Source organism: Oryctolagus cuniculus, chromosome 3 (assembly GCF_964237555.1).
Source record: "Oryctolagus cuniculus chromosome 3, mOryCun1.1, whole genome shotgun sequence".
Taxonomy (NCBI): Eukaryota; Metazoa; Chordata; class Mammalia; order Lagomorpha; family Leporidae; genus Oryctolagus; species Oryctolagus cuniculus.
Window position 1 is genome coordinate 42,707,945 of NC_091434.1, and position 26,891 is coordinate 42,734,835.

General features: G+C 41.2%; 1 protein-coding gene across 3 annotated transcripts in view; it reads right to left on the reverse strand.

Moving 5' to 3' along the window:
* Window positions 1-8,217: 8,217 nt before the first annotated feature.
* HSPE1 (heat shock protein family E (Hsp10) member 1) overlaps window positions 8,218-26,891 on the reverse strand; it is a 48,393-nt gene continuing 29,719 nt past the window's right edge. For 2 of the 3 annotated variants that reach the window (XM_017343004.3, XM_002712370.5), the window contains 6 exons: window positions 24,905-25,005; window positions 17,409-17,451; window positions 16,782-16,868; window positions 12,851-12,930; window positions 10,440-10,551; window positions 8,218-10,308 (listed from right to left, as the gene is read on the reverse strand). In XM_017343004.3, coding sequence (XP_017198493.1) covers window positions 10,177-10,308; window positions 10,440-10,551; window positions 12,851-12,930; window positions 16,782-16,868; window positions 17,409-17,451; window positions 24,905-25,005 — 555 coding nt within the window. In that variant the 3' untranslated portion in view covers window positions 8,218-10,176. The remainder of the gene's footprint in view (window positions 10,309-10,439; window positions 10,552-12,850; window positions 12,931-16,781; window positions 16,869-17,408; window positions 17,452-24,904; window positions 25,006-26,891) is intronic. The other variant, XM_051849329.2, reaches the window with a different exon arrangement.

Sequence of the window (26,891 nt, forward strand, 5' to 3'; positions counted from 1 at the left end):
GCTCTTTTAGATATAAATGAAGGTCCATTGTCAGTCTGGAGTGACCGTGGGAGTCCAAAGTGTGGCACGATGTCTTTCATCAAGGCTTTAAGAACCTCGTGTGCTTTCTCCATTTGGGTCGTAAAGGCTTCTATCCAGCCTGTGAAAGTGTCAATAAAGACTAGAAGGTACCTATAATTACTTGTAGGGAGCATATTGGTAAAATCAACCTGCCCATCTTCAGCTATTCATGTTCCCCTCCTCTGCACAGGAGTCCACAGGGGAGGGGGCCTTACATGGTGAGGGTTATTCTGTAAACATAGAGGCCAAGAGCGAGTCATTTCCTTTATGACCATATTTGGTCCCTTTCCTCCAAAAGCTCGGGAGACCAGTTGTGCTAAGGCATCTCTTCCCAAGTGGGTAGAGCTGTGTAATTTTCCATTAAGTGGCCATTGGTAGCATAATTCTGTGATTTAGCATCCACTATCCATTTGCTTTTTAGTATAGCCTCGCTGTTGAGCCCATTAATTTTCAGGCTCTGTATAGTGAGATTCCTTAGCTACTTCCACAGATTGACGTATAAGGGCCATTTCCAAACTTGCCTGTGTAGCTGCTCTATCTGCTAACGCATTTCCCTGGTTAATATAATTATCTCCCTTCTGATATCCCTTGCAGTGGATGACGGCCACTTCTAAAGGCTCCAGTACTGCCTGAAGTAGAGCCAGTATCTCTATTCCATATTTAACAGGGTAACTCTTTGCAGTCACTAAGCCCCTCTCTTTCCAGATTGCTGCGTGTGTATGCAACACAAGGAAAGCATATCTGGAATCTATCTATCTATCTATCTATCTATCTATCTATCTATCTATCAACTCGCTGGCCTTTTCCCAGTTGTAAAGCCCTAGTCAATGCAATAAGCTCTGTCTTTTGGGCTAAAGTATTGTGTGGTAATGCTTGGGCTTCTATCGTCTGCCTTTCTAACTCCTTCCTTCAGATAGCTGCTGCCATCAGTAAACCATTCAGCATCTGGATTTTCCAGGGGCTCATCTCGAAGGTCTGGCCTACTAGGGTACATCTGCCTAATTCACTCCGCCTGCGGCGCTGGCACACCGGGTTCTAGTCTCGGTCGGGGCGCTGGATTCTGTCCCAGTTGCTTCTCTTCCAGTCTAGCTCTCTGCTGTGGCCTGGGAGTGCAATGGAGGATGGCACCTGGCTCCTAGCTTCAGATCAGCACAGCGCGCCGGCCACAGCGGCCACTTGCGGGGTGAACCAATGGTAAAGGAAGACCTTTCTCTCTGTCTCTCTCTCTCTCACTAACTCTGCCTGTCAAAAAAAAAAAAAAAAAAAAAAAAAAAAAAAAAACCAGCAGCAGAGGCTCTACCTGGCTAAGCAGCCACTCTCTCCACTTTGCTGCATGAAGCCTCCATCAGCCCCTACAACACTGAGAGAAGCAGATGGTATATTCCAAACTCACACCTTCCCTTAGGAACTTTCCTTAGAGGTGAATGTTCTTGCTACCGCCAGATTTCTCTCTTCCAGAGAAAACATTGGCTAAAGCAGACCCTGGGAGGCAGCAGCGATGGCTCAATTAATTGGGTCCCTGCCACCTTGAGGGAGACCTGGATCAAATTCCTTCGCCTAAGCTGAGCCCCAGGCATTTGGGGTGTGAACCAATGGATTGTAGCTCTCTCTCTCTCTCTCTGCCTCTCAAACATAAAACAAGGAAAAATGAAAACAAAAACAAAACAAAAAACAGATTTAGGTTCTCAAAACAGTTTCTAACACTCAAGAGTAGGTGGTTGGCATAGTGGTTAAATGCCACTTGGGATACCCACATCTCAGAGTCTGGGTTTGAGTCCCAGTTTCACTCCCCATTCCAGCTTCCTGCTAATGCACACTCTGCTCTGGAAGGCAGCAGGGCGGTGGCTCAAGCAGTTAAGTCATTGACTTCACACAGGGAACAGTTCCCAGCTTGAACCTGGCCCATCCCTAACTGCTGCAAATATTTGGGGGAATGAACGGAGATTGGAGCTCTTTGTCTTTCACCTTTCAGAAATTTAAATAAATAAATATTAAAAGTGGAGCCTAGGTATCTGTATTTTTTAATTATTTTGCTTTCTTATGTGCAAAGAGATTTGGAAAACTTACTCTCCCATTCTATTTTCTTCCATCTTTACTACTCTTTCACAAACTGGTAAACAAGATCTCTAAACCGCAAAATGATGTTTTTTGCATCAATTAAAAGATCATGTTGCCCAGAATTAAATCTATGAATAGTCAATTGATCTTTGATAAGGATGCTAAGAATACATAATAGGAAAAGGATGATCTCCTCAACAAATGGCAATGGAGAAAATGGCTATCTATGGGGGCCGGTTCTATGCCGTAATGGGTAAAGCTGCTGCCTGCAGTGCCGGCATCCCATACAGGAGCCAGTTCAAGAGCTGGCTGCTCCACTTCTGAACCAGCTCTCTGCTATGGCCTGGGAAAGCAGTAGAAGATGGCCTAAGTCCTTAGGCCCCTGCACCTGCATGGGAGACTCAGAAAAAGCTCCTGGCTCCTGATTTTGGATCAGCTCAGTTCCGTATGTTGCAGCCATTTGGAGACTGTACAAGTGGTTGGAAGACCTCTCTCTGTCTCTACCTCTCTCTGTAACTGACTTTAAAATAAATAATACAAAAATGAAAAAAGGGTTGTTTAAAAAAAGAGTGAACCAGCAGATGGAAGACATCTCTCTCCTCTCCTCTCCTTTTCTCTGTGTGTAAGTCTGACTTTCAAATAAATATATCTTGGGGCTGGCACAGTGGCGCACTACATTAATCCTCCGCCTGTGGTGCCGGCATCCCATATGGGCGCCGGTTCTAGTCCCAGCTGCTTCTCTTCCAATCCAGCTCTCTGCTACGGCCTGGGAAAGCAGCAGCAGATGGCCCAAGTGCTTGGGCCTCCTGCACCTGCATGGGAGACCGGGAGGAGGCTCCTGGCTCCTGACTTCAGACTGACGCAGTTCCAGCCATTGTGGCCATTTGGGGAGTCAATCAACAGAAGACCTCTCCCTCTCACTGTCTGTAACTCTACCTCTCAAATAAATAAATAAAATCTTTAAAATATATATATATATCTTTACAAAAGAAAGAATATGGAAATGGATATCTACCTGATAAAGAATGAAACTGGGCCAGCACCGTGGCTCACTTGGCTAATCCAAGGTCTAGTCCCGGTTGGGGCGCCAGAGTCTGTCCCAGTTGCTCCTCTTCCAGGCCAGCTCTCTGCTGTGGCCCAGGAAGGCAGTGGAGGATGGCCCAAGTGCTTGGGGCCCTGCACCCGCATGGGAGACTGTGAGGAAGCACCTGGCTCCTGGCTTCGGATTGGCACAGCGCCAGCCGTAGAGGCCATTAGGGGAGTAAACCAACGGAAGGAAATCCTGTCTCTCTGTCTCTCTCTCTCACTGTCTGACTCTGCCTGTCAAAAAAAAAAAAAAAAAAAAAAGAATGAAACTGGATTCATGTCTTACACAACAAAAAAAAAATCAACTCAAAATGGATGAAAGACTTAAGCATAATACCCCAACTGTAAAATTCCTAGAAGTGAGAAACCTTCATGACATTGGTCTTTCAGCAATGATCTCATGTGTAAGGCATCAAAAGCACAGGCAACAAAAACAAAAACAGACAAGTGGGATCACATCAAACTAAAAAGCTTCTGCACAGCAAAGAAAACCATCAAGAGAGTGAAAAGGCAAACTACAGAATGGGAGAAAAAAAATTGCAAACCTGTATCTGATAAGGAGTTAATCTCCAAAATATATAAAGAACTCCTACAACTCAATAACTAATAACCCAATTTTAAAAAGGGCTAAGTGTCGCTCCCCCTCTTCATGGAGGAACAACACAGGACCCTGCCTGGGCTTCATATCCGAGTCACGGCACCATTATGTCGCTCCCCCTCTTCATGGAGGAATGACACAGGACCCTGCGCTGTTCTTTTGTCTGCTCGGCCCTCCCCGGGTTTGCTGCTGGTTCTTCCCGGGTTGGCTACCGACCCTTCCACCTCCGTGGAAGGGCGGTTCCCCCTGCCACCTTCCCCACTTCGGCGGGGCAGTGGCACACCGCCGGCTGGCTCTCTCCGGGGCTGCACAGGTGTTCCTTCAGATAGATGTTCCTGGTGCATGTTGTCTCTCTCCTCCTTTATAGTCCTCTTCCGCCAATCCCAACTCGGCTGCCCACACACCGAGTACGCTGCTCTCCTCCAATCAGGAGCAGGATCAGCTCCTAGAGGTCATCACTCAAGTTGGCAAGAGGCAGCTGCATAGAAGCTGTTTCCTCCTCTCCCAGCGCCATATTGTGGGAGAGCAGATGCATAGAATAAGTCTTAATTCCAGTAACAGTCTAGTCCGAGTTGCTCCCCACAGCTAAGGTCTAGAATAGTTTTCCAAATGAGAAACACAAATAGCAGGTAGAAGAAAAATATATTCAAAGTCTAGTTGTCAGGGCAACACAAACCAAAACCATGTAAAGTATCACCTCATAGCTGTCAGAATGGCAATTATAAAAATAAATAGCAAGTGTTGGCAAGAATGCAGAGAAACTGCAACCCTTGTATACTGCTGGTAGGAATGCAGAATGGTGTAGTGCTATGGAACAGAATATAAAGGTTCCTCAAAAAAATTAAAAATGTAACTACTGTGAAATTCAACATTTCCACGTACAGGCATTTATACAAAAGAATTGAAACCATCATCTTAGAGATACTAGCATTCCTATGTTCATTACAACACTATTCACAATAGCCAAGATGTAGAAATAAATAATCTAAATGTCCATTGACAGACGATTGAGGAAAACATGGTGTGTGTGTGTGTCTATTATATATACATGTATATGTATTTATAATATATGTATATATAATATACACACATTGTGGAATACTACGTAGCCATAAAAAGCAAGTTCTTCAATATGCTTCCAACCTAGACAAACCCTGAAGACCTTATGAGAGGTGAAATAAGCCAGTCACAGAAGGCAAATACTGCATGATTCTACTTACAAGAGCTATCTAATATAGTTAAATTCATAGACTCAAAGAGTAGAATGGTACTTTACCAGAAGCTGGGGGAGGGGGAAAGAGATACAGGAAACTACTTACCAAGGGGCATAGGTTTCAGTCAAGAAAGATGAATGAATGCTAGAGATCTCCTGTACAGCAATCATATATTATATACTTACACATTTGTTAAAAGGGTAGATTTCATGTTGTTTTTACTGTGATAAATTTAAAAAAAAAAAAAAAACTTACCAAGATTAGTTGTAAATGGATTGCTATAAGGGTGTAGTAAATGTTAATCTGAAGAAAATCATCTCAAATTCTTCACAGACTTAAATGAACAGTGTGTGACTGAGAGGCATAAAGTGGGTTAACATGCTAGAAATAAAATATGACTATTAAAAATTAAGTTCGTAGCATGAGAGTATTTTTGATATTAACAATATGAATTTCAGAGGATTGCTGTGGTAGGCTCAATAAGTCTGAAACATCGACATCCTAATCCCTGGAACCTGTGAATGTTACTTCATATAGCAAAAGGGACATTGCAGATGTGATTAAATACTGTGAGATTAGCGTATTCGCCTGGGAAATCAGGTGGGCCCAATGATGTAATCATGTGTTCTTAGAAAAGGGAGATAGACTACTTAGAAAAGGGAGATACTACTTGAGGAGAGAAAGCAATGCTTTGATAGAAGAAGGGATTATAAATGATGTAGCCACAAGCCAAAGAATGCTGGCAGCCACCAGAAGTTGAAACAGGCAAAGAAAGGATTTTTCTCTTGGAGTCTCCACAGAGGAACCAGGAAGCTGATTTGAGACTAGTAACACTGATTTTGAGCTTCTGATCTCAATAACTATGACAAAACAGGTTTATATTGCAGTGACTCACCACAGCAGCTATGAGAAACTACTATAATCACCAACATGGTATCTCAACGATCAGAACCCAAGATCTGCATTGGTTTTACAAAATGTTAAAATACCAAAAATGTTGGAGGAAAAGTGTTTTGGCCTTGTTAGTTAAAATGTTGGTTAAAATGTCTGCCTCTCATATTGGAATGCCTGGGTTTGTTGCCCTGTTCTTGATTTCAGCTTCCTGCTAATGTGTGCCCCTGGAGGCAGTAATAGTGGTTCAAGTGACTGGTCCCAGTTTCAACCTGGATCAGCTTGGGCTACTGCAGACATCTTGAAAATGAACTAACGGATGGGAGCTAGTTCCTTTTGTTATACAAGATACAAGTGGCTCTCATGAGGACCACTCAAAATAAAATAGTACGGGGCTGGCACTGTGGCACAGTAGGTTAATCCTCTGCCTGTGGCGCCGGCATTCCATATGGGCCCCGGTTCTAGTCCCAGGTACCCTTCTTCCAATCCAGCTCTCTGCTATAGCCTGGGAAAGCAGTGGAAGATGGCCCAAGTGCTTGGGCTCCTGCATCCACATGGGAGACCGGGAGGAAGCTCCTGGCTCCTAGCTCCTAGCTTTGGATTGGCGTAGCTCTGGCCGTTGCAGCCATCTGGGGAGTGAACCAACAACGGAAAGAAGACCTTTCTCTCTGTCTCTCCCTCTCACTGTCTGTAACTCAAATAAATAAAAATAAAGTGGTTAATATTTGAGGAATTATAAATTGCTTTTACCAAGAGAAACCCAGATCCAGAAAAAAATCTTGATTTCATTTAAAAAATGAGTATCTTACTAGTTTTGAGTGGTGATGTCACTCCCAGATCAGATAATTAACATACTATTTTCATGGATGTAAATTCAGGATGCCAATGTATTTAGCTCTTAGAAATTTAGGTTAACATGAAAATGTAGTATTTTAATCACATTAGATTCTCACACTTGACATGAAATATAAAAAGAAATATAATTACCAGAAAAAACATACAAATGATGAATAAACCTGATAGATAAGTAACCTAACCCTCTGGTGGATTCACTGGGTAGCTTTCTGCTTTTGTAGTGTGCTCTTTTTAGGCAACAGATTTGAATGTTTTGAACACCTCAAATAAACTGCTAAAAGAGTTGCACAAAAACATCTGTATTGCCTGCCTATTTAGCAATGAGCTGCTTAAAGAAATGAAAATCAACGACTTTTATAAAAGCATTTACCTAGCATAGAAGAACTACAAAAAGAAACTTTTACCACATTCAAATAGTATTCGCAAAAAAAATATATAAAATTTAGAATTTAACTGCTTAGATAATGTTACAGGATGCCTTGAAGCAAAAAAGACATCATTATATAGTATTCATGGAAAAAATTTAGTTCTTCTATTACAATGAATTTAATACCAGTCAATAAATGTGTTTATAACCATGGCACAGTCCTTACTAAAAAATGTAATCATGATTTCTAATTTTATTCTGATATTATAAATGTTACTTAAGAATTTAACTGAACAACTGTTCTAAAAATGCAAATTTAACATCTCATGTCAGACAAGAAAATGCAGGCACACCACATAAAAGAACAATGTTAGTTATGGGAACATAAATGATTAAAAGTTAGCTACTTTAGCAGATACAATAGGACAAAAAGTGAGTTATTATCTGGTTTTTATGGAAAGAAAAAATCTAATTTAAAAAACTTTTTATCTTAGATTTGATATAGGATAATTAAAACAAAAGATGGAGTCCAACTTCTCTATCATACAGAACTGTGAATTCTCCATTTCCTGTCTTCTTGGAACATTTATTTCATAAATCAATGTTTTGTCAGGCTCACTGAGGGTTTTTTTTTTTTGACAGGTAGAGTTAGATAGTGAGAGAGAGAGAGGTCTTCCTTCCGTTGGTTCACCCCCTAAATGACCGTTACGGCCGCAGCTGTGCCAATCCGAAGCCAGGAGCCAGGCGCTTCTTCCTGGTCTCCCATGGAGGTGCAGGGCCCCAAGCACTTGGGCTATCCTCCGCTGCCCTCCCAGGCCACAGCAGAGAGCTGGACTGAAAGAGGGGCAACCAGGACTAGAACCTGGCACCCATATGGGATACCGGCACCACAGGCGGAGGATTAACCAAGTGAGCCACAATACTGCCATGTACATAGATGTACATTTTCAAAAGTCCGTAAACAGTATTAAAGAAAAACAGGAACTATTTTGTTTATTTCTTATCTAGTTTGTGAATCAACTTCACGGTGCAATGAATATTATTGTGAGATGTCAACATGAACACAAAAGCAACACTACAAACTGATGTTTTCTTTTGGAGTTTTTTTTTCTTTTATGATCAATTCCAAACACAGTACAGGGAAGATGGAATGAATACGAAAAAATATCATTTTATTTCCCCATTAAACACTAAGTCATATTATTCAAAATGTGTTTCAAAATCCTTAGCCAGATAACCAATTCCAGTCACTATTTTAGTTCTAATGTTCACCAAGAAAATAGTCAAGTAACAGAAAGCCATTATGAGAAACCATCAAGAGAGAAGAGCTACATTGCTATCTATAATTTAACTTAGTAGGTTATTCTCTCAATATTCAGCAAGTTTGCTTAAAAATTACTATTCCATTAGTTTATAGTGACATTAAAAAAAAACGTATAATTTCAAACTCAACATTCCTTTCACCGTGAACATAAAACTTCTAAAAGATAGCTGTGAGTTGGGGTACAATAAGGACTGTGGCTGCTGGGACAGTACTGTTCAAAGCCAAAACGATTGGCAGCCTTGGAAAGGCATAAACTATATACACACACTCTCAGTATGCTACTATTTCTCATATTTTTTTCTTTGCATACTTGTCTCATAATATGGTATAAATAATTTCTTTGAAGACAATCAAGATGAATACATTTTCATCTTCATTTCAAAATAACTATTTTAAATGAAAAATTTTCTCACATTTGTTAAATATGTCTTAGAGATGAGTTTAAGTATTTTCTTCACTACATGTATAATTTTTCTACCCTATCTTAGTGCCTCATTACAATCAATTTGGCAATAAGACCTCTCTAGTACTCCATGAAAAACTGCATTCAATAGATTATAAGATCGTTACATCTGCACCCAAATTCTTATATGCTACAACAAAGTCTAAAAAATGTATGGCCATTCATCAACACCCTTGCATCAATTATTGCAAATAACCTCACATATGTATTTAATTCAAATTTTGTGGAGAAAGGGTACAAAATAAATACTATAATATTTCTTCAACTCTATTTAATGCTGCCTAGAGTAAGATGAAAAGATTAATATTACTGAGAGGAAGAATCAAATGGCTTTAAGGTCTGTTTTCCAAGTAGTTAGAAAATTTTCACAAAACAAAGAGCCTATGCCAACACATCTTTCTTGTAGTGTAATATACTTGCTAATATGAGGTAAATCTGTAAGCAATTAATACAAACATGAGTATAAACAGGTATAAGTCACCACTAAGTCACAGTCTGGTGAAAGACTTCTCAGCTAAAGTATCTGGGGACAGGATTATGGGAAGTGAGAAGGGGGTGAACAGATTTCCAGTGGGAATACCTTTTATGTGCCTTATCATTAGCATCAACTTATATGTAACAGTCCACTGTTGTAAAAAGGTATATCCTTTCCAAGTATGCTGGCCTAGAATATACTTTATATAGCATAGTAAGATTATATAAGAATTACTAATGCTTCATTTGCATTTATATTTGGATATACACATAATCATAAATGCATATCAAAAACTATAAACAGAATTTTAAAGTACTTTTATCTCATTTTGGAAAAGTTTACAGTTTATGTTCTATAGAATTTTCTATAATATCTAAATTCAGGGACAAAATGAAAGGAAAACATTACTATCTCTTTAGTAAATGGTTTGTGCAAGACCTCAAGCTTACTCATCTTTTTATATATGGGTTTATTTGATGAGGATTGTAATCCAATGATTGTTTAGCAGCAATTTTACCAAACTGTAAATTCTTTTATTAACAGGCATTATAAACAGATAATACTAATCTTATTTAAAAAACCATGAGTGCCACACCGGTGAATATACAGCTTATGAATAACTTAAAAAGTATTTCCCCTTTTAAAAGGCAACACACAGCATACAAAAACCTAATCTAAACAAAGAAGCTATAATATGGATACATGATTGATGTGTCTAAAATGATATATACAGTACATAATTAACGTTAATTATGTGATCAGTACATTTTTCTGTACGATTCCCTTCATGCTTCACTTTCTCCAGAAACTGAATTCTGAACTTCCTCTTCTAAAATTGGTACAATCAGGTTATCCTTGGACATCAAATTGTATTTCATCACAAATTTAGTAAACCGATGACACAAAAAGGTTTCATTCTAAAAAAAGGGAAAAAAAGATGTTAATTTAATTTACTATTGAAAACCAAAAAACACTAGGAATAGCAGCAAGATATATTACTATTATTCTGATTAAGAATGCTTCAGGATCATTAGTGAAATATACTTACTTCATATTCATCAAATATCTGCCGGTGATGAAAATAAGCATGCGAAAATATTCTATAAATCCTACGGCATACTGATCCTAGTTTTGCTACAGATGATTCCTTTATGCTAACCCTAGGAATAGAAATTATAGATTTACAAAACTGCAGAGAATCTTAAGAACAATATATATAATAAAGTCATCTCAATTCACAAACATGGAAACCAAAACTTAGGGAAAATAAGTGGGACTAGTCCAGGAACAGGCATGGAAAATCTTTAGCTCATTCCTGGGCCAATGCTTTATTTAACCACACTGGATAAATTCAATAAAGTTATTATAGTCTTGAAACATTGTTAAAGTTTAATGCAGTTAAAATACACCCTGGACAACTGGAAGCTTACTAAAACACAAATGTACAATATTATACTTTGTTGCTCTAGTGAGACTATTATTATTTATTCTATAGAGCTGGATTCTTTCCTTCATTTTAATTTTTTTAGAAGTCAAAACTGCATATTTCTGATATTCTTTTTAAAATATGTATATATGGGATACTGAGGGCAAAGATCAGATTTTTAACATTTTATATGAGCTTTTTAGAGCTAATCATATTTGGGGGAAATCTCCAATTTCATATACCTGGTAATAAATATCTTTTCCTTTTAAAGATTTATTTATTTAGGGGCCGGCGCTGTGGCACAGCGGGTTAACACCTGGGCCTGAAGCGCTGGCATCCCATATGGGCGCCGGTTCTAGCCCGGCTGCTCCTTTTCTAATCCAGCTCTCTGCTGTGGCCTGGGATGGCAGTGGAGGATGGCCCAAGTCCTTGGGCCCCTGCACCTACATGGGAAACCTAGAGGAGCCTCCTGGCTCTTGGCTTCAGATCGGCGCAGCTCCGGCCATTGCAGCCAATTGGGGAGTGAACCTTCAGATGGAGGACCTCTCTCTCTCTGCCTCTCCTCTCTCTGTGTGTAATTCTGACTTTCAAATAAATAAATAAATCTTAAAAAAAAATTATTTATTTATTTGAAAGGCAGAGTTACAGAAAGGCAGAGGCAGAGAGAGAAAGAGAAAGAGTCTTCCATGCACTGGTTCACTCCCCATATGGCTGCAATGGCTAGGGCTGTGCAGATCCGAAGCCAGGAGCCAGAAGCCTCTTCCAGGTTTCCCACACGGGTGCAGGGGCCCAAGGACTTGGGCCATCTTCCATTGTTTTCCCAAGCCACAGCAGAGAGCTAGATCAGAAATGGAGTGGCCGAATCTCAAACCGGCACCCATATGAGATGCCAGCACTGCAGGCGATGCTTTACCTACTATACCACAGCACCAACCACAATAAATATCTTGATAGAATAAAAGATCAGTCACAACCCTCACCAATTTGCAGTACATGCACAACTTCCTTGTAGACCTTAAAAATCTATAGGTAGGGGGGGCCAGCGCTGTGGCCCAACAGGTTACAGCACTGGCCTGCAGCGCTGGCATCCTATATGGGCAACTGCTTCACTTCCAATCCAGCTCCTTGCTAGTGCACCTGGGATGGCCCAAGTCCTTGGGCTGCTACACTCCACATGGGAGACCCAGAAGAAGCTCCAAGCCCCTGGCTTTGGATCTGCTCAGTTTCAGCTGTTACAGCCATTTGAGGAGTGAACCAGCAGATGGAAGACCTCTCTCTCTCTTTCTGCCTCTATCTCTCTCTAATTCTTTGAAACAAAAATAAATATTTTTTTAAAAGTCGAAAATGATAAAAAATGGGATGCGATGCTGGCAACCCATATGGGCGCCAGTTGGGAGTCCTGGCTGCTCCACTTACAAACAAGCTCCCTGCTAATGTGCCTGGGAAAGCAGCAGAGAATGGCCCAAGTCATTGGGCACCTGAACCCACACAGGAGACTGGAAGAAGCTCCTGGCTTTGGAATGGTCCAGCTCTGACAATTGTGGCCATTTGGGGAGTGAACCAGCAGATAGAAGATCTCTCCCTCACTGTAAACTATGCCTTTCGAATGAATACATACATATTTTTTAAAAAAATCCATAGGAAAAAATAAGGAATCCTTAAGAACAACACAGTCCACCTTAAGAAAGACTTCTTTGTAGGCAAGCTGTCTATAAGGGGAGGTTGACTGACTATTAAAGATAAACTAAGAGAGCAAGCATGTAAATATCTCAACTCTAAAGCATAAGAGGGAGCATTCTGGAGAATGACACTCACTATCAGGTACCAGTCTTGACTAAATTAGCCAGTGAGCTTTAGTAGCCACGCCCTGCTGTTTAATAACAATCCTAACTTCAAGATTTGATCATTTGAAAAAGCGAAATATGTAACAGCTTAAGAAAATAAAAGAAAAACAATGCATTAACCAGCAACCTAAATTTAGTTTGAAAAATCAGCCTTTTACATTAAATCCAAAAAACTTAAGTTTTATTTACCTGCTAGGAAAATATTTATTGCTATTCAGAAGACATGCAGCACCATCAAGCGTGTGTCTAGTATAGTCTATAGCAGGACACTAAAAAAAGAAAAGATTTTAAAATTCATCAATGAAGACTTCAATCTTTTGGATTAGGGATAGTTATTATACAGGTATATTAGTCCAAAGAAGTGCTTATTCCAAGAAAAACATCACTTATAATTTCAAAATGACTAAAATACAATGTTACACCAATAAATAAAATTTGTATTATCTCAGGAAACTATAAAATGATATTAGGCTTCCGGCAGATACATAACTACTCTCCCATTTTTATTCCCAACCTTGTACCTAGAAGAAAACTTTTTCTAATCCAATCCCCTGACTTTATAACTGAGGAAACTGAGGCTTTAAAAGGCCAATGGTGTATGCAATGGCACACGGTTAGGAAGAAGGACTCAAAAACAACAATCCAAGTATACTGATTCCTACTCTACTGATTTATACTTCATCAAGCAGCCCAGAAGCCTCCTTCCCTTTACACGTACCTCTAGTGATCACTGCCTGCTTAAATCCTAGAAATTGTTCCTTATTATGGCCCTGATACCCTGTCAACAATCCAGCAGCTCTTTATATAAATGACTTTTTCCTTGAACCCTCTTTGAAATTTTTTTAAGATTCATTTATTTACTTGAAAGATGCAGTTACAGAGAGAGAGGCAGAGACAGAGAGAGAAGGGTCTTCCCTTCTGATGGTTTACTCCTAAATGGGCACAATGGCTGGAATAGGTCAGGCCAAAGCCAAGAGCTTCATCTGGGCCTCCCATGTGGGCGGAGTACTTGTGCCATCTTCCACTGTTTTACCAAGTGCATCACCAGGGAGCTGGATCAGAAATGGAACAGCTGGGACTGGAACCAGCTGCTCATATGGGATGCCAGTGTTGCAGGCAGCAACTTAACCAGCTGTGCCACAATGCAACTCCCCACCCCACTCCACTGTTTTAACACTAAATTTTAAAGTTTCTCTGTATTTTGATAAACCTGTCTTATTCTGCTCCATTTATCACAAACAATGAAACCTATCCTTTCATGGCATATCTCATCCAGAATTCTCATCCAGAATTCCTGAGGACTCATTCCCTGTCAAAATACAAAACAATCAAAGAAAGAAAAAAAATACATATCCTTTTGTGTCTGGCTTATTTCACTCAACATAATACATACTGGATTTCAAAGATTCATTCATGTTACAGCACAAATGAGAACTTCTTTCCCTTTCATGGCTATTTAATGTTCCACTATGGATATACATGCTATATTTTGTTTGTCCATTCTCATTGTGGTTTTGTTTTTCATTTAACTAAAGACTAATGATACTGAGCATTTTTCATGTGCACACTGGCCATTACCTTATCTTCTTTGAAAAAATATCTGCAGAAATCCTTTGCTCATTTTGAAACTGGGGTTTAATTGCTGAGTTGCAATAATTCTTTGGGTATTCTGGATACCAAACCCTGTCAGAGATATGGCTTCCAAAAACCCTACCTTCTATTTTGTAGATTGTCTTTCCACTGTCTTAATGTCCTTTGAAGCAAAGCTTCTAATTTTGATAAAATCCAGTTTACTTTTTTCCAACTGCTTGTGCTTTTGGTGTCATACCTAAGAAATCCCTGACTATTCCAAAGCCATGAATATTTACACTTATGTTTTTTCTAAGAATGTTTAAATTGTAATTCTTTTTTTTTAAAAGATTTATTTATTTATTTGAAAGTCAGAGTTACATAGAGAGAGGAGAGGCAGAGAGAGAAAGAGGGAGAGGTCTTCCATCCGCTGGTTCACTCCCCAGATGGCCGCAATGGCCGGAGCTGTGCCACTCCGAAGCCAGGAGCCAGGAGCTTCTTCCCGGTCTCCCACACAGGTGCAGGAGCCCAAGGACTTGGGCCTTCTTCTACTGCTATACCAGGCCATAGCAGAGAGCTGGATCAGAAGTGGAGCAGCTGGGACTAGAAACAGCGCCCATATGGGATGCCAGCGCTTCAGGCCAGGGCATTAACCCACTGTGCCACAGTGCCGACCTTAAACTGTAATTCTTAATCTTTGATCTATCTTTGCCTAATTTTTTAATTTAGTGTTGAGATGTGGGCCCAAACTTCATTCTTTTATAAGTAAATATCTAATTGACACTCAATGAGATATTTTCCATTGTTTTCTTGCAGCAAGCCTTTGAATTCCCTCTTATTTTATACTTACTACACATCTCAAGTTGGACTACCCCCATTTCAAACTGTCCTATAGTCACACATGCCTCATATTTACCAAATCAGATAGCATAGTTTTAGATCTTTAATTGGCTTCCAGATTCTTTGGAATGAGGGGAAGAGTTCTACCTTACTTTAGTTGCTTTGCCTTTACCTTCTCCCAATTAATTCTCAAGTAACTTCTCTGTACCAGTTAGAAAAGCAAACAGTTGATAAAATATAGCAGGTCACAAAAGAATATGTAATGTGTTCACAAACTTTTATAAATTATATTTTGGCCAAATATACAATCATAATGTGACTGTAAAAGATCACAATCTGCATATGGACGAAAGGACATGTAGATAATAAACCAGAAACTACATCACCTACAATCACTATGCCAGCCCCTAAATAGTGATTTTGCAACTAGAGTCACCTGTCTTCAATCCTTAAAACAATGTCAAAACAATGATCATTTGTAGGTCTATAATTCCTCACATAACCCAATATGATCAAATCAGTGTCAAGTAAAAGGTAATTACTGGGGTGCAGTGGTTAAGCTGCCACCTGTAATGCTGGCATACCATGTGATTGCTGGCATACCATGTGATTGCCGGCATACCATAAGCACCAGTTCAAGTCCCGGCTGCTCTCCTTTTGATCCATATCCCTGCAAATGAGCCTGAGAATGCAGGAGAAGATGGCCCAAGTACTTGGGCCCCTGCCACCCATGTGGGAGATGGGATGAAAGCTCCTCGCTCCTGGCTTTGGCCTGGCCAGGCCCCAGTCATTTCATTGCTGCCATTTGTGGAGCGAACCAGTGGATAAAAGATCTTTCTCTTCCTTCCTCTAACTCTGTCAAATAAATAAATAAATATTTAAAATAAGAAAAACATCTAATAACTGACACCACTTACATTTTTGTCAGAAACTAAATGAGGAGGAAAAACAATATGAATATTAAAAGGCTCAAAAGTAACACTTAGGCCGGTGCCACGGCTCACTAGGCTAATCCTCCGCCTTGCAGTGCCAGCACACCGGGTTCTAGTCCCGGTCGGAGCGCTGGATTCTGTCCCAGTTGCCCCTCTTCCAGGCCAGCTCTCTGCTATGGCCAGGGAGTGCAGTGGAGGATGGCCCAAGTCCTTGGGCCCTGCACCCCATGGGAGACCAGGATAAGTACCTGGCTCCTGCCATCAGATCAGCGCGGTGCGCCGGCCGCGGCGGCCATTGGAGGGTGAACCAACGGCAAAGGAAGACCTTTCTCTCTGTCTCTCTCTCTCACTGTCCACTCTGCCTGTCAAAAATAAAATAAAATAAAATAAAAACCATTTAAAAAAAAAAGTAACACTTATACTTAGTAGGTTAGGCACCAATCAGTAATCAGTAGTTCTTCCTATCAAAAGATATCATAACAAAAATCTAATCAAGTTTATCAATTCACTACACAGCAGACATCAGCATAATGTGACATGTTATTTCATGATAGCAAGTAAATCATAAAGTAAATTCTAGCCAATACAATTACCTCATAATGAAAAATAATGCTGATCGTAAGAAATCCTAAAATAGCTTATGGTAATAACATTACACCAAGAAACTCTAAATCAAATGGAAAAACATTCAGCAAACTAAAAATTCTAAAAGCTTACACCAATATCTTGGACAGACTTAGGTTATGATAACTTTATCATTCTATTTCATAAACACTTACCTCTTTTGGAGTTTTATGAGCTGCACACAGAAAAATCCACTGTTCAGTTGCTGTCATTTGAGTACAAGTATCTGGATGGCATTCACTCTATTAAAAATAATAATGGAAAAGCTTATCAAGTGAGTGACTAGATTTCCCTACAAAATATTAGAAGAAAATAATTAGAAATTTTGGATAAGTCTTTTCTAGCACATTAAGTTACAACAAAGAAAAATAGGAACTTTAGGGCCGGCGCCGTGGCTCAATAGGCTAATCCTCCACCTTGCGGCGCCGGCACACCGGGTTCTAGTCCCGGTTGGGGCGCCGGATTCTGTCCCGGTCGCCCCTCTTCCAGGCCAGCTCTCTGCTATGGCCAGGGAGTGCAGTGGAGGATGGCCCAGGTGCTTGGGCCCTGCACCCCATGGGAGACCAGGAAAAAGCACCTGGCTCCTGGCTCCTGCCAGGATCAGCGCGGTGCGCCGGCTGCAGCGGCGGCCATTGGAGGGTGAACCAACGGCAAAAGGAAGACCTTTCTCTCTGTCTCTCTCTCTCACTGTCCACTCTGCCTGTCAAAAAAAAAAAAAAAAAAAAAAAAAAAAAGAAAAATAGGAACTTTAAATTGTAAATTTAACTTAAGGAAAATATTACCTGAAGTTTGACAGCAAGTCCATTTAGCTCAAGACAGAATTGCCTGAAAATGCAAATATAATAAATGAAAAGTGACATTTTCTATAATTATTTTTAGAAAATTAACTCTAAAAAAATAATTCCATCAGTACCATCTTTCCTCCCTCAATACCATCCTTTTTCTAAATATTTATTTTTTATTCTTTTTCTAAATATTTAATTCTTATTTATTTATTTGAAATTCAAAGGCCTGCTACAAAAAGAAAGAGACAGAGACAGAGATCCTCCATCCACAGGTTTACCTCCCAGATGCCCACAACAGTCAGGGCTGGGACAGACTGAAATCAAGAGCATGGAACCCAATTCAGGTTTCCCACATAGGTGGTAGGGTGGTAGAGCTGAGAATGGAGCCAGGAATCAAATTGAGTCACTCTGGTAAGAGATGTGGCCATCCCAACCAGTATCTTAACCACTGCACCAAAAGCCCTTATCATCATTATTAACTTCACCTGAACTGACAGGGAACCATTTCTTCCACACTTACAAATTAAAAAAAAAAAAAAAAAAAAGTGGACCAGCATTCCCCATGGCATGCCAAGTCACTATTCACACCAGCATCCCAAATCAGAATGCCAGTTCAAGACCTGGCTGCCCTGCTTCTCATCCAGCTTCCTGCATCTCGAAAAGCAGCATTAGACAGCTCAAGTACCTGGGCCCCTGCCACCCACATGGGAGACCAGCATGGAGTTCCTGGCTTTGACCTGACCCAGACCTGACTATTACAGTCATTTGGGGGAACAAATCAGCAGACGGAAAATTTCTTTCTCTCTTTCTTTCTCTCTCTCTCGTTCTGCCTCTCTCTCCCCCCTCTCTATAACTCCACCTTTCAAATAAATCTTTAAAAAATGAAATAAAATAAAAAAGCAAAACCCAGTGATCCAAATAATGTTCAATACCAGAGTTCAGGGCCAGCGCCACGGCTCACTTGGCTAATCCTCTGCCTGCGGCACCGGCACCCCGGGTTCTAGTCCCGGTTTGGGTGCCAGGTACTAGTCCCGGTTGCTCCTCTTCCAGTCCAGCTCTCTGCTGTGGCCCAGGAGGGCAGCAGAGGATGGCCCAAGTGCTTGGGTCCTTGCACTTGCATGGGAGACTGGGAGGAAGCACCCGGCTCCTGGCTTCGGATCGGCGCAGCGCCGGCTGTAGTGGCCATTAGGGGAGTGAACTAACAGAAGGAATACCTTTCTGTCTCTGTCTCATTCTCTATAACTCTACCTATCAAATAAAAAAAAAAAAAATACCAGAGTTCAGTGAGCTGGTAATTCTTATACACTGAATATAGGTACAATTTTTCTGGGAAGTAATTTGGAAATACTTATCAAAATCCTTAATAACTGTATCCTTTTTGACTAAGTCATTCTTCTAAGAATCTATTATAGTAAAATAATCAGAACTACATAGAGATATGTGTACAAACATGCTCACAGGAACTCTACATGAGAAAAATTTTGAAATATTCTGATGAGCATCTCGGGGGGTAGTAAAATGTTGGTACATAAGAACACACAAAGGATATATTACCTATATTCACAGTAAGACTCTAGTTATATAAAACATTATGTGTGTATGTACATTTATAAAGAGAGACACAAGAAAAAGACTACATGTTTTATGCTCATGTATTTTCCAAATTTTGTTCTAACTAAACAATACACTCCTTATAAAAACTTCAAACACTGTCAAATAAAGAATGTAGAAATTCAAAATCCTCCATAATTCCACTACTTCTTCCTAAAAGACAACTACTGTTTATATGAAAGTTTGGGTTTTCTAAGCTCAGGTTAAAATATATTGAACTATCATACATAATTTTCTTACTTGCTTTTGGTTATGTAATAGGTTTTGGACATCTTTTCATGTTATGCTTTCCTTCCTTCTAAAACTGAGAATTATTAAGCCTATACAATGTACAATGCACAGTAAGGGCACAAATGTCTTTTTAATAAATGAAGAAGGGAAGGCCGGCGCCGCGGCTCACTAGGCTAATCCTCCGCCTAGCGGCGCCGGCACACCGGGTTCTAGCCCCGGTCGGGGCGCCGGATTCTGTCCCGGTTGCCCCTCTTCCAGGCCAGCTCTCTGCTGTGGCCCGGGAGTGCAGTGGAGGATGGCCCAGGTGCTTGGGCCCTGCACCCCATGGGAGACCAGGAAAAGCACCTGGCTCCTGGCTCCTGCCATCGGATCAGCGCGGTGCGCCGGCTGCAGCGCGCCGGCCGCGGCGGCCATTGGAGGGTGAACCAACGGCAAAGGAAGACCTTTCTCTCTGTCTCTCTCTCTCACTGTCCACTCTGCCTGTCAAAAAAAAAAAAAAAAAAAAAAAAAAAAAAAAAAAATGAAGAAGGGAAACTACATAACATCATCAATTTCAAACAGACCTATTTGGTTTTTAAAAAATAAAAAGACTCAGGGCCAGCGCTGTAGCATAGCAGGTAAAGCCATCACCTACAGTGCCAGCTTCCCATGTGGGTGCCGGTTCAAGTCCCGGCTGTTCCACTTCCAATCCAGCTCTCTGCTGTGAACTGGGAAAGTAGTAGAAGATGGCCCAAGTCCTTGGACCCCTGCACCCATGTGAAAGACCTGAAAGAAGCTCCTGGCTCCTGGCTTTGGCCAGGCCGTTGCAGCCATTAAGGGAGTGAACCAGTGGATGAAAGAATCTCTCTCTCTCTGCCTCTTACCTCTGTAACTCCGCTTTTGAAATAAATGAATAAATTAAAAAAAAAAAACACTTTTTGAATCATATCACCCTCCTCTGCCCCTTGTCAGTAGCAATCACATTATGTGTTTTTGAGTTATTTCAACTAAATGGTATAAAGGCTGGTGGTGATAAGAAACTTTCTTACCTACTCCAACCCTTGTATAGTTGACAGTAAAACCAAGCTAATTGATTTGGCAGTTTTGTGGATATAATCTGTGGCAAATAGTACAAATTTAACAGCTTCAAGTTAATCCAATACAGAATGAACATATACATATACAGTTGGCCAGCTAGAGACAGCTGAAATTCAGCCTGTACACTAGTTACCATGAACAGCATCCTAGCAAAGGACTGTATCCAGTCAAAGAAAGAGCACTTTTTCCTAATCTCAAAGGCTCGGTTTGAGCTAGTGGAGATTTGACTGAAATCATGACCCAATCTGAATTACCAGTTAATCAATTGGTAATCAATACATTAATCAATAATAGCAAGTATACAGCCTCAAATCAATAACATTGAACAAATGTGAAAAATCAAAAGGCTACTTGTGAAATTCCTCTTGGCCAACTATATAGATACATATAATATGACAGAGATAAGAATATATGTTACTAAAACATATTAAAAAATAAATCTTTAAAATACATCAAGAACAGGGGCCGGCGCTGTGGCAGTGGATTAACGCCCTGGCCTGAAGTGCCAGCATCCCATATGGGCACCGGTTCGAGACCCAGCTGCTCTGCTTCCTGTCCAGCTCTCTGCTATGGCCCGGGAAAGCAGTGAAAGACGGCCCAAGGCCTTGGGCTCCTGCACCCATGTGGGAGACCCAGAAGAAGCTCCTGGCTCCTGGCTTCAGATCAGCACAGCTCCGGCCGTTGCAGCCATCTGGGGAGTGAACCATCAGATGGAAGACCTCTCTCTCTCTCTCTCTCTCTCTGCCTCTCTTCTCTGTGTAACTCTGACTTTCAAATAAATAAATAAATCTTTTGAAGCCGGCACCGCGGCTCACTAGGCTAATCCTCCGCCTAGCGGTGCCGGCACACCGGGTTCTAGTCCCAGTTGGGGCGCCGGATTCTGTCCCAGTTGCCCCTCTTCCAGGCCAGCTCTCTGCTGTGGCCAGGGAGTGCAGTGGAGGATGGCCCAGGTGCTTGGGCCCTGCACCCCATGGGAGACCAGGAAAAGCACCTGGCTCCTGGCTCCTGCCATCGGATCAGCGCGGTGCGCCGGCCGCAGCGCGCCAACCGCGGCGGCCATTGGAGGGTGAACCAACGGCAAAGGAAGACCTTTCTCTCTGTCTCTCTCTCTCACTGTCCACTCTGCCTGTCAAAAAAAAAATTAAAATTAAAATTAAAAAAAAATAAATCTTTTGAAAAAAAAAATCAAGAACATATAAAACACCCAAAGAAATAGCTAATACAAATAAAACAACAAAAACAATAGCATCAGAACAGACTGTCCATGAGAAATATTTTATGTAGTTTTATGTAAAGTTTTCATGTTTTATATAACAAGTATTTAGTAATTTCAGTTAAATAGGGAGGAAAATGTTTTCAGGTCTAAAATAAAAGCCTAGTACAGGGGCCAGCACTGTGGCATAGTAGGTTAATCCTCTGCCTGTGGCACTGGCATCCCATATGGGGGCCAATTCTAGTCCCGGCTGCTCCTCTTCCAATCCAGCTCTCTGCTATGGCCTGGGAGAGCAGTAGAAGATGGCTCAAGTGCTTGGGCCCCTGCACCCACATGGGAGACCGGGAAGAAGCACCTGGCTCCTGGTTTCAGATCGGCACAGCTCCGGCCGTAGCGGCCATCTGAAGAGTGAACAAGCAGATGGAAGACCTCTCTCTCTCTCTCTCTCTCTCTCTCCCTCCCTCTCCTCTCTCTATGTAACTCTGACTTTCAAATAAATAATAAATCTTTAAAAAAAAAAAGGCCTTATACAATAAAATCAGCCTCATTTGCTAGGACATATACTTGAAGCAAAAAACCATGCTTGTTGGGGAGGGAGGTAGAAGGGGAGAAAGGGAATAGCACTATGTTCTTAGAATTTTATCAACAAGTCACACTGAATCTGTTAAAAACTAATTAAAAATCATTAATACAAAAAAAACTAATTTTTTCCAAGGCTGATTAAAATAAGGCAAAATATAAGTAATGTGCTATCTTGGGTTATAAGAATGGGAAAATAAGGGCCAGCATGTTAATCTGCCAACATATGATGCCAGTGTCCACGTCAAAGTGCCTGGGTTTGAATCCCAGTTCTGCTCTTAACTCCAGTTTATTGCTAATATGGATGGAGGCAGCAGGTGATAGACCAAGTAACTGGGTCCCTGCCACCCCTATAAGAAACATGTACTGAGTTTCCAGCTTCTGGCTTTGGCCTGGCCCATCCTTGTTTCAGATATTTGGAGAAGTACACCAGCAAACAGGAGTGCTCTGTCTCTCTTTCTCTATGACCCTCAAATAAATAAAAAAAATTTTTAAGTTAGATCAAACACTCAAGTGATTTGTCCAAGAAACATGGAAGTGGTACAAAAAAAGTCTCAACGTTATCAAACTGCTGAACTGTTAATGGCAAAACGTTATGCCTTACCACTATCTAAACATGTATACAATATTAAAAAGTTGGAAAAAAATATCTCATCCACAAGAGACTCATTACCAGAAACGTAATCTTTTTTTCAGGCAAAGTTGTATTTCAATTATTATCTGAAAATCAACCTGAAAGTAACAAAACTTAAAGAACATATATGTATACTGCATTCTCTACACTTAACCCATCAACTCATCCTATCTCCCATTTGCGCTGAAAAGTTTGTAACTTTAAGAAACACCTGGGGGCGGGGCGGCGGGGTAAAGCCGCCGCTTGCAGGGCCTGCATCCCATATGGATGCTGGTTCAAGTCCCAGCTGTTCCTCTTCCAATCCAGCTCTCTGCTATGGCCTAGGAAAGCAGTAGAAGATGGCCCAAGTCCTTGGGCCTCTGCACCCACATGGGAGACCAGGAAGAAGCTCCTGGCTTCAGATCGGCACAGCTCCCGCTGTTGTAGCCATCTGGGAAGTGAACCAGCAGATGGAAAACCTCTCTCTCTCTCTCTCTCTCTCTCTCTCTCTCTCTCTGCCTCTGCGTACCTCTACTTTCCAAATAAAATAAATAAATCTTTAAAAAAAAAAAACAAAAAAACAACACCTGGGGCTGGCGCTGTGGCATAGCAGGTAAAGCCACTGTTTGCGGTGCCCACATCCCATATGGGTGTCAGTTCGAGTCCCAGCTGCCTCACTTACAATCCAGCTCTCTGCTATGGACTGGGAAAGCAATAGAAGATGGCCCAAATGCTTGGGTCCCTGCACCCACATGGACTCCTGGCTTTGGACTGGCCCAGCTCCAGCTGTGGCGGCCATTTGGGGAGTGAACTGGCAGCTGGAAGACCTCTCAACCTCTCTCCCTCTCTGTAACTCTGCCTTTCAAATAATAAATCAATCAATCTTAAAAAAAAAAAAAAAAAAAACCACACCTAGGAATTTCAGGATACAGCTGCTTCTAAAGTTAACTCCACCTATTCACTAATCATCATTTTCTCTCAAAGTACATAAAGAAAAGCACCAAAACTTGCCGGCGCAGCGGCTCACTAGGCTAATCCTCCGCCTTGCGGTGCCGGCACACCAGGTTCTAGTCCCAGTCGGGGCGCCGGATTCTGTCCCAGTTGCCCCTCTTCCAGGCCAGCTCTCTGCTGTGGCCAGAGAGTGCAGTGGAGGATGGCCCAAGTGCTTGGGCCCTGCACCCCATGGGAGACCAGGAGAAGTACCTGTCTCCTGCCATCGGATCAGCGCGGTGCGCCAGCCACAGCGTGCCGGCCGCAGCGGCCATTGGAGGGTGAACCAACGGCAAAAGGAAGACCTTTCTCTCTGTCTCTCTCTCTCTCTCACTGTCCACTCTGTCTAAATAAATAAATAAAAATAAAAAAGAAAAGCACCAAAACTCATTAGTTCAGCATTATAATTAATCTCTACTGCCCAAAGGGAAAACCAGATGTTTGCAATTATTCATGGGCTACTCATCAGATGACAAATCTAGGGTAAAATCTTGAGGTTATTCTCTATAAAGTAGCGGAGGGGGAGAGTGTAAATAATGTATTTATGGCTAGGTGATACAATTAAGGAAAATCACATAAAAAGGTAATAAAGCCAGGGCCAGTGCTGTGGTGAAGCAGGTAAAGCCAGCTGATGCCTGTAGTGCTGGCATCCATCTGGGTACCAGTTCATGTCCTGGCTGCCCCACTTCCAATCTAGCTCTCTACTATGGCCTGGGAAAGCAGTGGAAGATGGCCCAAGTCCTTGGGTCCCTTTACCCACTTGGGAGACCCAGAGGAAACTCCTAACTCCTGGCTTTGGATCAGCCCAGCTCCGGCTGTTGCAGCCATCTGGGGAGTAAACCAGCAAACGAAATACCTCTCGTTCTCTCTGCCTCTCCGTAACTCTGCCTTTCAAATAAATAAATAACTCTTAAAAAAAAAAAAGATAATAAAGCTTCAATGCATAACTAGAAAGGTACATAGGGAGGTATGAAACCACCTTTCAAAACAAGTGACTTTGTAACGTAAAATGATCTGAAAACAATCAGTAAACAACAAAGTTGAGACCCTTAAAACAGTGAAAACTCAGAAGCTTTTAAAATTTCATTTTTCAGGCTACAATTAGATAGCAAATTTTATTTATGATTCATAATCATTAATAGGTACTTGAGGTTATTTTGATATATCCTAAGAACCTACCTTAAATGTTCATACTTCCATACACCTTCATCTTGGCCTTCAGGTGGTTCAAGAATTTTATCAATATTGGAGCAATCTGCTCTTATGTTCTGCTGAATATACTATAAATAAAGAAGTTATTATGGTTAATTAAAATATTATACTACATAGTAAATCTCATTTTAAATATACAGTTTTTGATTACTGCTCTTTGTGGTCCACCTTTTGAGTTATACATTAAATAGGAATTCAAGCATAGAATCAAAATCAGTAACTCAGAAAAGGTAATCCTTACTATTCTCCAATTCAACTTCATTAGAATAGGATCTACTACATAAATGCAGATATAATATTAATCAATAGGATTGGAAATTGGATCAAAATTGTAACCTGTAAGTTTCAAATGAATATAAAATACAGACTATATAATTATAACTATGAATATATGAATGATTCTATTTATATGAAATATCTACAATAAGCAAACCCATAGATATGGAAAATAGATGAGTAGCTACTTAGGACTATAGGAGAGAAAGGAATACACAGCTGAATAAAGATGACTGTTAGGAGACCAGTGCTGGGGTGTAGTGGGTTAAGTCACCGCCTGCGGCGCCAGCATCCCATGTGGGTGCCTGTTTGAATCCTAGCTGTTCAACTTCCAATCCAGCTCCCTGCTAATGTGCCTGGGAAAGCAGTAGAAGATGGTCCAGGTCCCTGTGCCCCTCCACCCACCTGGGAGACCTGAAAGAAGCTCCTGGTTTTGGACCGCCCAGTGCCAACCACTGCAGCCATCTGGGGAGTGAACCAGTGGACAGAAAAATCTCTCTTTTTCTCTCTCTATAATTCTGCCTTTCAAATAAATAAATCTTTGCAAAAAAAAAAAAAAAAGATTGTTAATGGGGATGAGAGTTCTTTCAGCGAGGATGAAAATGCTCTAAAATGAGACTGTGGCAATAGCTGTACAATCCTGTGAACAAAATCACTAAACTATGTATTTTTAATGGGTTTATCTTATATACTAATTATATCTAATAAAAGCTATTTTTAAAAATGACCAGCAATTGGGACTGGCATTGTGGCATAGCAGATAAAGCCACTTCCTGCCATGCCAGCATCCAATATGGGCGCCAGTTCAAGTCCCAGGCGCTCCACTCCAATTCAGCTCCCTGTTATAAGGCGTGGGAAAAGGAATGGAAAATAACCAAAGCATTTGGGGCCCTGTCCTTGGGGAACCCAGAAGATGCTCCTGGCTGCTGGCTTTGGCCTGGCCCAGCCCTGGCTGTTGCAGCTATCTGAGGAGTAAACCAGCAGATGGAAGATCGATCTCTTTTTTTCTCTTCCTCTCTCTAACTCTGATTTTCAAATAAATGAGTCTTTTAAAAAAAAATGGCAGGGAGGATTACTTTTGATTGAAAAATATTAATTAACATAAAACTTTCAATTTCAGATCCTAATGCTTCAATTTATAATTTCTTAAAATTTTATTTACTGGGGCCAGCACTGTGGCATAGCAGGTAAAGCTGCCGCCTACAGTGCCGGCGTCCCATTGGGTGCCAGTTTGAGTCCCAGGTGCTCCACTTCCAATCCAGCTCCCTGTTATGGCCTGGGAAAACAGAAGATGGTCCCAAGTTCTTGAGTCCCTGCACCCACGTGGAAGAACTCCAAGAAGCTCCTGGCTCCTAGCTCCAGATATGCCCAGCTCTGGCCGTTGCAGCCACATGGGAGAGTGAACCAGTGGATGGAAGGCCTCTCTCTCTCTCTCTCTGCCTCTCTGTAACTCTGCCTTTCAAATAAATAAATAAATCTTTCAAAAAAAAAAAAAGTGTATTTACTTACTTAAGAGGTTGGCAGGGGGAGTGACACAGAGAGAGAGACAGAGTGTGCTCCCATCTGCTGGATCACTCCCCAGTGTCCACAATGGCTATGGTTAGGTCAGGCCAAACTCAGAAGCCAGAAACTCAGTCTAAGTCTCCCACATGGTGGCAGGAACACAATTACATGGGCT